The sequence below is a fragment of the Emydura macquarii genome, unplaced genomic scaffold (assembly GCF_026122565.2).
Source record: "Emydura macquarii macquarii isolate MOO-44397 ecotype Brisbane River unplaced genomic scaffold, CSIRO-AGI_Emac_v2 contig_2948, whole genome shotgun sequence".
NCBI lineage: Eukaryota > Metazoa > Chordata > Testudines > Chelidae > Emydura > Emydura macquarii.
The window spans coordinates 4,405,126-4,419,517 of NW_027133085.1; the positions used below are offsets into that span (position 1 = coordinate 4,405,126).

At 40.8% G+C, this 14,392-nt stretch overlaps 1 protein-coding gene across 2 annotated transcripts in view; it reads left to right on the forward strand.

Annotated features, from left to right (window-relative positions):
• TPPP (tubulin polymerization promoting protein) overlaps positions 1–13,957 on the forward strand; it is a 99,578-nt gene extending 85,621 nt beyond the window's left edge. For both annotated transcript variants that reach the window (XM_067569814.1, XM_067569815.1), the window contains exon 4: positions 7,028–13,957. In XM_067569814.1, the coding sequence (XP_067425915.1) occupies positions 7,028–7,222 (195 nt within the window). In that variant the 3' untranslated portion in view covers positions 7,223–13,957. The remainder of the gene's footprint in view (positions 1–7,027) is intronic.
• Positions 13,958–14,392: the final 435 nt, after the last annotated feature.

Here is a 14,392-nt window from a genome sequence, read left to right on the forward strand (position 1 = left end):
ATCATGATGATTATTTTGTCCATGTCTTTCCAATCACACATTCCAATGCCCTTTGTTTCATGAATGTAGAAAAGTATTTTACTCTTATGTTAACCAAGAATTCATTAGAAGAAAATGAATTTGGCCAAAGGAGCATCTTGCATATCCAAAATTTATATAGCAGCAAGTCTGAAATTCTCTGGATCGATCTTTTAATAAGGATAAGATACCCGGGGCCAGAGCCCGAGGGAGGACCCCAGCAGCCTGAATGGACCAAACCAGGCCCAGCAGCTAAGTCTACCTGGCAATAAAGGAACCGGGCCGCGATAGGACCGCCCAGCCAGCCCAATCAGTGGCTGCGGGGCGGAACCCCCACTGGAAGGGGCGGTATAAAAGGCCGGCCCCAGGGCTCAGTCTGGGAGAGATCGCTGCCGGAGACAGACATGCTGCCCTGCTGTCAGAGGTCTAGGCCAGAACAGAGCCACCGACCAACCCTGGCCCCTCCTGGGCCTGGAGACTGGGTAGGGCCCTCACGGAGCTGGACCAGGCAACCTGGCCAGAGCGACTGGACCGAGCCATCGGAGCCCTGGGACGGGGCGGAGACCCTGGAGCAACCCGGTTGGAGGATACCCCCCAAGGCCGGACAGGACTTGGAGGAGCTGCCAGAAGCCGAGCCCTTCCCCACACCAAACAACCTAGAGGAGCTGCCCCTCGAGGAGGAGCTCCCTGCACTGCCACCCGTGGATGAGGAGGGACTGACGGGCCTATCCTGGACCGAGTACCCCCGTGATACTGAGGAGACAGGTACTGGGGCCAGCAGGGAGGAAGTAGCCCAGGGGCAGCCAAAGCCTGTGGCTGAATCTGAGGCCTGGTCAGTGTGTTGTGACGGGAGCCCTGCTGGCACAGTGGCAACCGCTTTTGCCACTGCTAGGGCCCTGGGCTGGGACCTGGGCCTGCGTCCCCCTCCCCTCCCCTTTCCTAGCCACCCCAGGGAGAACCTCCTTCTCCCTACCACTCCAGACAGCGAACCCAATGCTGGCTTACTCGCCTGCCCTGCCTGAGGGTCAGGGCATTAAACTGCTTGCTCACCCTGCCTAAGGGTTAGAGCAATTGGCTCCTTGCTCGCCCGCCCTGCCTGAGGGCCAGAGCGATAGACTGCGTGCCCGCTCGTCCTGCCTGAGGGCCAGAGCGATAGACTGCTTGCTTGCCGAAAGCGAACAGTTTCCCCTTGGTTTGGAAGGCGCTGTGGTCTCCCCTGGGGCCAGAGCCCGAGGGAGGACCCCAGCAACCGGGCCAGTGAGGACAGCCCAGTGACACCCACTCATTGATCACTATGGAGTGAGAGCAAATTTGCCTATGCTATCTGCCTATGTTTTCAAAGACATGGCCTACACCGAAAGTCACTGTTTCTTTAGTGTTCTATTAATATAAACAAGGCATTTAGAAAACTAGTTAGTGTAGTGGGACTAGTATCTGAGTATTCATGTATCTGAGAATGTATAAATTTCACAATCTGTGAATATACATGGACCAGGAAAACCTGGAAGACAAAGGAAGGGAAACCGACACTATTCTGTCATTATCTCTAACAAATCCAAAAGAAATATGAAATTGCCAGGGTAGAATTCTCTCTCTGTTTGATGTTCACACTTCTGGAAGCATGATGGTCAATCAGTCTGTCTCTTCGGAAACTGTGCTAAAAGAAGGCCAGAGAGGCTTGTCATCGCCTGCTTGTAATGCAAAGAAGGGTGGTGTTCTTCTTAATGCCTTCAGATACAATTGGAGAAAAGACCTACACATTACTCAGTTTGAAACAATTTGGAGAGATACTCTGTGTCCACAGATGCTACTTTTATGTTTCTTACATATACTTGTTGACTCCGCCGGTGCTGGAACTGTTCTCAATAGATGACTCCAGCTTGTGATGGAAATGCACATAAAGGATGGGAACACTATTTTCTTTGTTCTGAGATTGTGAAATTGATACATTGTTTTTGAAGGCGTATGGCCTGATCTTTTCAAAGGTGATGAACACTCTCAATTTCCATTGGCTTCCTTTGGAACTGTGGTTGCTTGGCGACTTTGCAACATGAGAGTTTAAAATCGTTAGCAAGTTGATGTGAAAGCCAAAAGCAAAGACCAGAGATCTGAATTTATTGGGCAGAAAACTAGAAAGTTAGAGAAACGTGAAAAGGTTGCAAAATTGTAGGGTGCGACTGTTTTATTACATCTCCTGCTATCTCTCCCAACTTTAGAGAGTATTGCTATGATGCTGAAAATGGGGTTGATCCTTACTGATGAAAAAGTATGGACCTTGCTGTTGATATGCATTAGACCTAGCAATGGGGTTCTATCTACCTTATTATGAGGTAACAATGGTAGCTATCAGGGGAAAAAGTGTGTAGCTACCCAGAGAAATACCTCACAAAATGAAGAAGGTTACCAGATAAATGGCTGGTGACTTCTGAATACAAATGTAGCAATATTGTTGTTCATTGTAACATTGGAGAATTCTGCACTGATGTACCCAACTTTTTCAGTCCCATTGAAACCAGTGGGATTAAATAAATTGTACATGTGCTCAGACATAGGATGGAATACACACTCCCAGAGCCAAACTTCCACAACCACAGGGTTTGAATTGGGTTGTATGGACAAGTCTGCTAAACCTATACTTACCACTACTGTTGATGGGGGAGGAGAAGTTCGGGGTGGCAGGAAGAGAAAAAGTTGCAGCATGTCATTTTCCATCCAACTCATTAATTTGAGATGTGCCCGTACAACCTATCAGAGCTGAATTCTATTCTGCAGACTAATCTGCTGAAGTTTAAGGAAGTCACCTAAAATGTAATAAGAATGTCTTGTGATGTGAGACTGTATACCATGTGGAAAACTGAAGTTTAGCAAAGTAGAGCTGAGGTGAAGATGAGGTGAGTGCTACACAGTGTGTATTTAAAATAGGGACAGTGATCTTAAATAACTTCACACTGAAAAGATTGTTCTCCTGCATGTAGATTATTTCTCTGTTTACAAAACAAACAGCCTTAATTGTTGGTAGCATCCTGTGGTGTGTGGGTAAAGAACTATTTTAGCAACCATGTTCTATAAACACACATGGAAAAAAACTAAGTTTACCCTGTGACTACTTATTAGTAAGCTTTGCTTTTTGCATGTTTCCAGCCCCTACAGACCTTGCTTCCAGTGTCTAGGGAGGCTGAAGGATACTTTGGCAAGCATCACAACTTGATTAATTTTTTTTCTGCTTATTTGGGGTCATTCACTCATCCCAGAGGCCATACAATCTGCTCTGCCTTCTTTATTTTTTTAGTGAGCTCGGGTCAGCACTGTTCAAATGGTCAGGAGATGCTTGTAACAGGAATCTCCTGATTTTCACTTAGCGGGAATTAGGCACCTATAAATAAACCTGTAAATGCCCCAAATGCATTTTGTCTTACAACCTGCCTTTGCTGATATGCTGCTGCAACTGTTGTTCTGAGCAGCCAAGGCACTGAGAGGAGAGGGTTATATAACAGATGGGGACAGATACTGTTGCTCACCAATTGCCTAATTTAGCTGTTCCTTATTCTGAAAATCATGTGTCTGTGAGTGATGGAGGATGGGGAGGAAAGGGCCATGTGTTTTGCACCAAAGCCCTGGCTAGCCCTTTGCTCACACCTGTTGCAAACTCCAGGCTCTGTGAAATAAAACTGGCATTTATTTTTTTTTCTTTTTAGCAATTATCAATGGGTTTTGGCCCACTGAGACTTCACAGCAAATGATGTAGGGGGGTGGAAGGAAGATTTAACCTTACGCAAGAACCCTGGGTACTCCCCAGCAAACTGGCCCTAAATTCTGCAGCAAGAATACCTTGCTTCCTACTACTCCTGATGGGCATGCTGTGTCCCAAGAGCGCTGTATTTGCACTAGGTGGTAATGCGGTGTGCGTGTGCTGAAACAGCTCTCCAAACAGTACACACTTATGCAAGCATTCTACATGCAGCGCAAGGTGGACACGGATGCCATCTTATACCCAGTGCCTACACTGTAATCTTGTTCTTTACTATCCCAATTCAAAAGTACCATGTGTGTTTTTCTGCCTGGGAGAGAGCAGAACTGGGTGATTTGCTACAAAGAAATTAACAAGCTAGCTCTATGCCTGAGGTCTAACATGTCTCTAACACCTGTGAATTAGGACAGCTGCAGCAGTGGACAGTTATGGTCAGCATTAATACAAGTAGCTGTGGAGTATCTAAGCTGCCCAAACTCCAACATGTGCTCAATGCAGCATGTGACTATCTATATACAGAGTACATGTCAGATTCACTAATGCTTTGGGCACATATTAACAACAGTAAGATCCTTGTTGGGCATCAGGCCATGAATCCAACTTCTGCTGCCCTGTTTTCTGAGCTTATTCATTTTATTACACTTTGGTTTCGTCTAGATGTGCAGCTAAGGCAAGTGCTGATGCGGGGGTGTTTCTTACTATCATGGTGACAGCAGTATGCTGGTGATCTGTGATAAATCAGAATAAACAAAATAAAGCACCATATAAGGTACTATCATGCCAAAACAAGCCAATAAAATATGCATATTTACGAGAATGGCCCTTCTTCCCAGTCGTCATTTTCATGTGGTGTGTTGGGTTTGCTTCTAAGTAGGGGAGGGAAGAAGTGTATAAGTTGGTTTATTCAATATCTTTATTAAAAAAAAAAAAAAAAAGAAAAGGTTTACATAATTTTTAAGTCCACCTCCTCTATGTTATAGTGTTATATGTCCCCATCAAATATCGTTAGTGTAATGCAAAATATAATTTGGAAACATTAAACTTTAACTGGTGATAGGGGCAGGTTGTGCTTAGTGCTGGAGGGGCCTTAACACTGGAGTCTACATCTGCCCATGGTGTAATAAAACCTGAGTGTGTTGACTTTAGGACAAAGTGAAAGTAGAACTTTTCTTCTCTCCGCTCTCTTGACAAAGGAGGTACGTATTTGAATTGTGTTATATTTTATGGATGTTGTTTGCCTGTTTCTACAATGTGTTATTTTTAAAACTTGTTAATGTGTTCTCCATGACATTTTTCCTTATTTAAAAAAAAAAAACGGAAAACAACTTGGGCTTCTTTTAGTGTGTGGAGGTTGAAGAAGGGGGTTGTGAATTTTTTTTCTGTTCTACATAGGTTTTTATTCAGCACTTCATCTGCTCCCCAGAGGGAGAAGAATGTGTGATGGAGTGTCTTGTTTTGGTAGGATGGTGGTGTTGTTAAATATACCTGTTGCTGTATGTTTATGTTAGAGCAGGCAGGTTGGTGAGCTTTGTGATGGTCCTTAGTTCCTGGGATAGTTCATTCCATGGTCTGTGATGCACAGATGAGCTTTACTCTTATTGTTGAGAGTTCCATTGTGCCAGTGGATGGTAATTGTCAGTCACGGTCTTTGTCTCAGAGCTTTAGGCAGTCTTTTAGATATCCCGAGCCCACACTATGGAGTGCTTTGAAGAAAAGGAATGAGACCTTGAACTGGATTAGAAATTCTCTGGGAAGCCAGCATAGAGTGGAGGACAAGTCTGGTGTGCTCGCAGTAGCCTGTATAGTAGCTGAGGACATGCACTGCAGTGTTTGAAGTTGAAGTTTCCTAAGGACTGAAGGTTTCATGCCTAGGTATATTGCATTGCCGAAATCCAGCCATGAAGTGATTTTTTTTTTTGTTTGGTGATTTTATCAGTTTTATTCCCAATGTTGTCAAAATTATTATCAACATTTGTTTGCTGAAAACTGGTCTGAGATAAAAACAAACAATTTTGAATATTTTTTAAAAGTCTTTCAGAAACTGCAAACAGAAACAACTTGGAAATCATTAAACCTTTTGTGAATTATATTTTTAGAATTTTTTTTTTAACCAGAATGTGTTTCATGCCAAGAATCCTTTGTACTGGGAGCATTTTGCAAATCAAGAAAGAAACATAAAAGACAGCAAACAATTGCATGCTAATTATTATCTTTTGTCCTGAAGGTGGCTTCTCTCAAAGAAAGCACTTACTTTCCCCTAACATGTACTGGACCAAACAAAAATAGTTTTGGCACTTTGTTTTTAAAATACAGTATAAACCATTACTAATCCTGCAGCACCAACCTGAGATAGGTAAGCAACTATTATTGGTCATTGATAGTCTTAGTGACAGATACATCAACTGGCAGCACCAAAGATGTCGCACCTTCTCTATCTGCTACCACAGTGCAAAATATATGGAGGTGTAAACTTTGTGTTTGTATCTTTTTTTTTTCTTCTCTAACTTAACTATAAATCTATAAAACTAAATTGTCAAAGATAGCCACTATCTCACCTCTGCTTCTGGTCAAAAATGAAGTTCTCATGATCCCATATAACTTTGTGAAACACTTTTTCTCTCCTTTCACACCAGCTGTTGAGTAAAAGCAGGTCACCTGTTCCTTGCAAAAAAAAAAAAAAATTTATTTAGTGGTGACACCAACAACCCTTTTACCAGTAGCCCAGTGCTTAGAGCAGTCACACAGGATGCGGGAGACTGAGGTTCTCCTAGCCTCATGTGGAGCCGGGATTTGAACCTAGGTCACCCATAACCCAGGAGACTACCCTAACCATTGGGCTCTGGGATATTCCAGGGCAGGTCTTTCTAAATCTGTTCTGTTGAAGTTGTTCCATTTTTTATAAAATGTATTATGTATTGGGTCAGAAAGAGTGTGACTCTATAGCCTGATGGTTAGGTCACTCACCTGGATATTCATTGGAGTAGGGAAATGAATCCAGGATTCCCCCCCCCCTCCCCCCCACCCCCAATTTGGAATCACTTTTGAAAAGTTTGACCTTCACACCCTAAGCCATTCTGTACTCCAATTTGTAACTAATGAAGTCATTACATTCAATGCCACAAAACTAACATTTCTCATTTAGTTTCAGTCTCTTAAAAGAGAGCACTACTCTGCAGTTCAGATATCAACAGTAAATTATTTATAATGTTAAAAGTAATTTTCTTTTCAATGAAAAGTATTTTCGTGTCTTTCTCCCAATAGAAAACCATTTCATCTCCAACTGTATCACGACTTACAGACACGTCAAAATTCACTGGTTCCCACAAAGAGAGATTTGATCCAAGTGGGAAAGGAAGAGGCAAAGCAGGACGAGAAGACCTGGTTGACGCCTCAGGGTACGTGCCTGGGTACAAGCACGCAGGCACGTATGATCATAAAGTACAAGGAAGCAAGTAAGCCTGAGGAGGTTTAAAAAGAGAGAATATACTTGTAAGAATGATGTAGATGAATCCCACATGTTTCAGTTATCGTGAATGCTAAGACTATGTTGGCGAGAAGTGTTTTCAGGAACTGGAACTGATTTCAACATCTGCTGAGATACACAGCAACACTTCATTACATTCCTCATGCTTACATTGGCAAAAATATAAAATACGAAGTTGTTGAGCTTTAGACAAAAAACCCAAATGCAAGGACTGTTCTATCATACTTTGTCAATATTGGTAAAAGATCTCAAACATTCCCAAATGTCCAGTTCTCTCTTGGGTGTAGAAGAAAACCACTCTCCAGATAGTTGAAAAGAGGGTCATTGTAAATCTTCCTGTGATAGCAGCCTTTCTGAAGGGCATCCCAATATTTATGCAGTTTGATTTGATACTTATTTATTTGAAAGATGTCTTAAAGAGGCTCCAGTTCTGCTCTCAAAGACAAAAATTCAGCATTGTACTAATGGAAAGTAAATGGTTGTAATATAACAGGTGCTATCCTGAAAAGAAATAATTTTTCCTACACCACTTGTGAACAACAAAAGACTTGTTCCTCCTTGCTGAGACTATTTAGGTTCCAATTTATTTGTCAGCAGAAAGATGTGGAAGATACCACCCTTTGACTCCTTACCCCCAAAAGCCCAGGACTTCTCAAAACCAATACTGTACTTCCTGCAAGTTACTATGGTTCAAACTGAAACTACTGGACATGAATGGCACTAGTGTATTAACATGAAATGTAAAGGAACTAGACATATTGCTAAAAAAGTCTCGATGGAAATATTAATCTTGGTTGCAATCTGTTTTTAGATTTGCACTGCCTCACAGTGGAAGTGAAGGGGGCATTAAGATGAAGAATATACTTTTTAAACGTTATGTTAAGTGTGAACTAAAAACCAGTGATCAGATTTTCATTGAGTTAGGCACATATTCTCATGCACATGTACACACATCCACAGGCACACACTCCCTTTAAGTTATGACTGATTTAAGGAAAGCCTGTGGCACTTTGAAATACATTAGTTCATGTAAGAACAATAAAATTATCACCATGAAATAGTAATTTATTAGTCCTTTATTTAAAATTAGGTGCATCCCACCCCCTCTAAAGATATATTACTAAAGTTAGCTAAATGATTTGTTAGTGTTCTGTGTTTGAAGCTAGGGGCTCAATTCTCCTCTTATTTGGACTGTCCAGTGTAAGTCAGGAGTAATTAATTGAAGGCAATGGATTTCCACTGGTTTAGGACTGCAGTAAGAGGAGAACCAGTACCACAGTCTTAATGATGTAACAAAATGGCCACTAAATATCATCCCATCTATGGCCAACATAACATAACAAGTGGTATTAATTGATAAGTCATTGAAAACCCCCATTTATTTTATGTTGCTTAGAAAGTAAAGAGAAATATCCATGCAAAAAAGATAGATATAGGGGCTCGTTAACTGATCTTTATATTCTACATGTGATTGATAGTCCACAAAGCAGAATAAGCACCACTTTGTATAATATAAAATGATAAAGGAGAATTTTTAGTTGGGTATTTGAAAATAACTGTTTAAAATTCTTCTTTGCTTTCTATTAAATGGAGTTCATGCATTAACTTTATAACTTCAGATAGTAAAGGTTAATCACCTTTGTTGCCTCTCTCACCTTCTGAATCAGGGTTCTAGTGTATACAGAATAGCTAGCTTTAACGAACCACTTACATTCAGCAAGCAGTAACATATGCTGGTTTTTCATGCAGGTCAACACCCTTTATTTGGCACATGTCCAGAAACTGAACACAGGTTCTCAGCCTTTGAACAGACTGTCTTTTGTTTTCTGCTGACTTTCTATGGAAGCCTTTTTTGTAACTTTGCCACCACTAACCTTTCAAACCAACCCATGAACGTGAAACCAAACCAATAATAAACAAAGGGAAGAACTCCTTCATGGGCTTGGAATTTTTTCATTTGTTTGTTTGATTATAGTTTGTTTTGATTTTTGGCTTTGAGGAGAGAGGGAAGTCTGCCCAACCCAGTGCATGCTTTTAAAAGGTCTTGTTTGCCCCCCCCTTCCCCCCACCTCCTCCCTTTAAGCCGCCCTTTGTGGCTCTGGTTACCTGACACTTTTAGAGAGATGTCAGGACTGTCAGTGTGTGGAAGTACTTGTTTGTGAAGCCTTTCCAAGTGCTCCAAAGTTATCCACTTTTTCTGAACAATTCAGTTCCTGGAAAGGAAGAGTTACCCATTTACACGTCATACTGGCTACCTGCCTTCCCCTTCACAGAGAGGTAATCACACAAACCAACTTTCAGATATGTGTTATGGCCAAATTATTCCAGAAAAGCAGAGCAACACCAGAGTAACTGGTAAAGTGTACATTCCTTCTTGGTATGTTCCATAAAGCTACAAATCTGGATAGTGCTCAAGGACAGTCATTCTACTACAGCAAACAGAGGTATAACAAAGCTTGAATTGTATTGTTTGCAGAACACTATGAAAGCTGAATATCACTAATGTTCACATGGACATTGAGAGCCTAACCTGAAGTCAGTGGGATTTGGATCAAGCCCAAATTGAAAGCCAAGTCCTGCAAGTTGCTGAGCCCTTTTAACTCCTGATGACTTCATTGTTCATCACTAGGAAGTTACCTTAGCTAGTATAGCAGGCTATCCCCATCTGCTGTAGGATGAGGTGTACAAGCTATAGCATCTTTGAAATGCTGATGATCCCGGAGAGTGTCAAGGCTTCAAAGAGTTCTGCTATGCTTTACTGCTACACGAGCATGGCAGGGGCACAGCAATGAAAAGATTAAAAGTTGTGGCCGAGGGTGTGTGAAAAGCTTTACAACATAAAGGCTCTGATGTGTACAGGAGTTCCATGTTCAGAGTGGGTGCAGGTCTTAGTTACATGCTGACAAGGAACAGAAATATTAAACTACAGTTTATTTGTTGCATAGACCAGCTGATAGCACCAACAACGCTATTACTATAGTTATCCCACATTATTTTTGGTTTACAAATAGACTTGGCAGAATTTGATTTTTATTTGTTTTCTAATTTCATCAATGTTTAATTTTAAGTATTTTTTCCAGTTTTTATTGATTTTAAATTTTCACAGTTGTGCAAAATTATGGGGGGTGGCCAGATAATTATTTAATAACCATTGATGCTGAGAGTCAAAAAAGTTGGCTTTATAACTGTTAAAACACAAATTGTAAACATCCTATTTCACAATGCACAAAGTAAATATCCTTAAATCAAACTCTGTAAGTTCTTGAGCAGCATTTTTCTTACATTGCCTATCTGTACGTTTTTATTATCGATGAAAATATTTTTGTTGGTTTGTGTGTGTACAGTGAAATGGACATTTACCAACATTTACAGAGACAAATCGAATCCTTCCAAGCCTAATTATAAAGTTCATACCAAAAGAAACGTGCTCCATAAGGGCTACAAAGAGAAGTGAAGTCAATGGAAAGACTCCTATTGACTTCCATGGGCTATGGATCAGGCCCTAAGAAAATAACAAAGACAGCAACGTTCTAGCTGCCAGAAGAATTATATAGTTCCTTTTAAAATGTTAAATGCATTTTTTTCTTCTTCGCGTGCTTGATTCCAAGTAGGTATGTGTGCACAGTCCGCCGGAAAGTTTTCCCCTAGTGGTACCTGTAGGTTCAACTGTGGAGCCCCCTGGAGTCGCGCCTCCTCATCTCTTGGTTTTTCTTTATAATTTGATTTTGCATTGTTTGAAGCTCATAGTATTGAAACATGACAAAATACTTCAAATGTAATAAAGCAGATATAAAAATCTATATTTTAAAAATAAATCAATTTAAAAACAAATTACATTCATGGACATAGTTTAGGGACTGGGGGTGTTGTGTCCTCCTCCCCCTCCCCCCCCCCAAACTGCAAGCCTCAAGCAGGCAGAGAATTTGCTCCCCCCCATGTACAGCCCCGTTGGCCTGACGGGAACTCTCCCCCCCCTCCAAATACAGAAGTCAAACCTATGATTCCATTAACACGAAGGCAGTGTCCAATCCAGCAAAGCCTTACCCGTGCTTAACTTTACGTCACGTGTGCAAAGTTAAGCACATGCATTAGTGTTTGAAGGATCAGGGCCCAAGAAATGAAAATGCTGACTGGGGGGAAACAAAATATGGATTTTTAAAAAAGTGAAGTGTATCACAAAAATCAGATTTGATTCTTGTTTTAGTGCTAGTTTTTAATAAATTATTTTGAGCACATGATGTGCTTTAATGTTTAGAGTGTAGTTTCCTCGCCTCTTTAGGATTTTTTTCCAGCAATCACATTTAGCCAGAGCTTTCAGTAATGAAAGGTTTTGTCCTTTTATTCATGGCTACGCAAGCCATAATAACAGTCTTACTATATCATATGCATTTAAAAGGGCAATTTTGCTTTAACAACTCTTCTGTATGAGCAATTACATGATGAATTGTAATCAAATGAGTCCAGACTAAGTAAATATTTTACCCAAGGCATATTGGCCAGGATAAAGCTACCAGATTTAATATTTGCAGTTCACCAAAATTTCCTAGTAACTTTGTGGTTTCAGTAAGAGATTTATTGGTGTTTTTTTATTTGCTATTTTCAAAATCAAAAGCCTCTTCAGAGTTCATAGTTTTCAGCCACCTAGGGATTCCCATCCAAAGATATTTTTGGATAAAACATGGCAACATTGCCAATGCATTGTATTTGACTCTACATGGACAAAAAACCTGCTGTGGTATTGAAGGCCACAACCATGCACAACAATTGAACAATGCTTGCTTTTTCCCTCCAGTAGCTCTATTCATTTTTTTTAATTAATAGCATCTGACATTTCATTTCATGCTTCAGATCCAGAAGGCAAAAGTAAGTAATTTCTACTGACTTGGTTTGCAGTGCTTTTATAGAAACACATTGTCTTCCCCAAAACATGTTAAAACTGTAGTTTGAAAATCAATTTTTATTTTAGGCTATTATCTGTTACACAATAAAGTTTGACTCTTTGTGCCTCTGTGTGCAAATACCATAATGCTTATTGTTTAAAGCATAACCCTGTCTTAACAGTGATGTAGGTATGTATCTGTTAGGGGCATCTCTCTGTGTTCTATTTGTAATCATGAGTAAATGGCTCTGCCCTTCATTGGCCAAGAAACAAACAATTCTGACCTCATAATAAGGAGACAATGTGTTGCATTAGCACATGCCCTCCAAACTATTAGCCTTGAGTGTGCGCCAAAGTAAACACACCTTATTATACATTCTATTTGTAGTGCAGGCTATATGTCCTTTACTTACCATGTCAATTACTCAGTAATGAGTAATATGATTTGTGCATGTTTGTAAACATGTATCTATACTGTAGATGTAACTAGTATTTGTGCCATATGGTGCTGATCCAATACTTAAAGTTATCTGGCCAACTCCTGGAACTCCCATGAAAGCTGACCAGAGCTGGGTGGCTTGGCCTGGTTCTGATGCTGCAGAGCCCCCTTCATACAGTGGAAAACAGAAATCCCTCTCTCGAGGCAACTCCACAGCCCCTACACAGATGTATAACCCGTTCCTGGTTCTGGAGGACTATGTCCACAAATCTGTCCCTCACTGGACTACAGTGCAGGGCACAGCCGAGGGCAGAGGGGGTGACAACTCAGGTCCTCCTCCATGTTCCACTAGGAGAGGAAACAGCAATCAGGGCGAGGACAGTAGGGCACCAGAGTGGATGCCCTCACATGTGTCCCGGGCAACACTTTACAATTATCCCTGGCAGGAGCCCCAGTTCACACTCTGAGCTCTTTGGCCTCATGCCCTTTTGCACCCCATTTTTGTTAAGCAGGTATGAAGTTATTGCACATAACACTAGGCCAGCCATCCTCAGCAACAGTCAGGTCAGTGCAGAGCCAACGTATTCAGGCAGGAAAAGGAGTAATAATGTGTCCTTTTACTCCTGTGCAACTGGGTCCATAATTATTGCACAAGCCCTAAAAGTAATATCCAGAATATGAAACAGAAGGGCAGAAAGCTCAAACTCAGGTGAAACTCTCATAATAAATGCTACAAGCCACATTTGCAAACTGGGTGCCTTAGTTGGACACCTAAAAAAAATCCCACAGTTGGTGTTGGCACCCATATTGGCACTTAGAACATCCAGTTACTCATCTGAAGGATCCACATGCCCATTTGAGCACCCTACTGTTGGAAAAGATGACCTAGGATGTTGTCATTCTTTTTATCCATAAAAAGCCAGCAAGAGACACTCAACTACCATCAAAATCACTTGCTAGATCCCCTAAGCAATGACACTATAAGAAGGAAACTCTTGAAACTTTGACTTTTAAACTATTGGTGGGGCAGCTTCTGAAGGTTTGGATGTGCTGGAGACAGAACCTCCATTGCTTGGGAACTGATCATGAAATCAGGAGCCTGGGAATACTGCATTTTGGAAATACCTGTCCTTGCAAGAACAGCTAATTTTCATAGTTTTTCAGTATTTCCTCATCTATATTGCTCTGGGGCCAGAGAGGTGGATTTCAAAACAAGGTAAAAAGACGAGTCTCGTATTTTTTGTTAACCTTGAAAAAAAGATTGGAATTAGTTTGGGTTTTGAATTAGCTCTTGTTTCATTCAAACTACTTTCCCCTTTCCTGTTTATGTGGGATATATGGATTTTTTCTATAACACAAAGCAATTTGATTAAAAATAAGGAAAATAGACATGCGTGCATTTGCTGGATATTACTGACACATGCATGGTGTTATTAAAAGCCAGTCTGAAGTGTTCTAATGCCATTCTGAAATGGCTATTATACTGTACCATCTTTTCTCATGTATACAAATATATTTGGGCAAGTGTAAAAAGGATATAAACAAATGCCAAAATTATCAAAAGTTGGTGTCTAAACTTAAGCTCCTAAATTCCTATGGAAGTATCCAAATAACTGGCCTGATTTTGAAAACTGTTGATCAACCAGCACTCTCCACTGAAGTCAATCACCTGATGAGTTAATCTTTTAAATATATGTATAAGCGTCTCGTAACTTCCTGAATTACTGAAACATACCTGGCACTTGAAGGAAACGGTGTTCATTGTACTGTTAAATTTTTCTGAATTTATGTTTTAAAGAGACCCCTCGCTTAGTGGTAAATTCA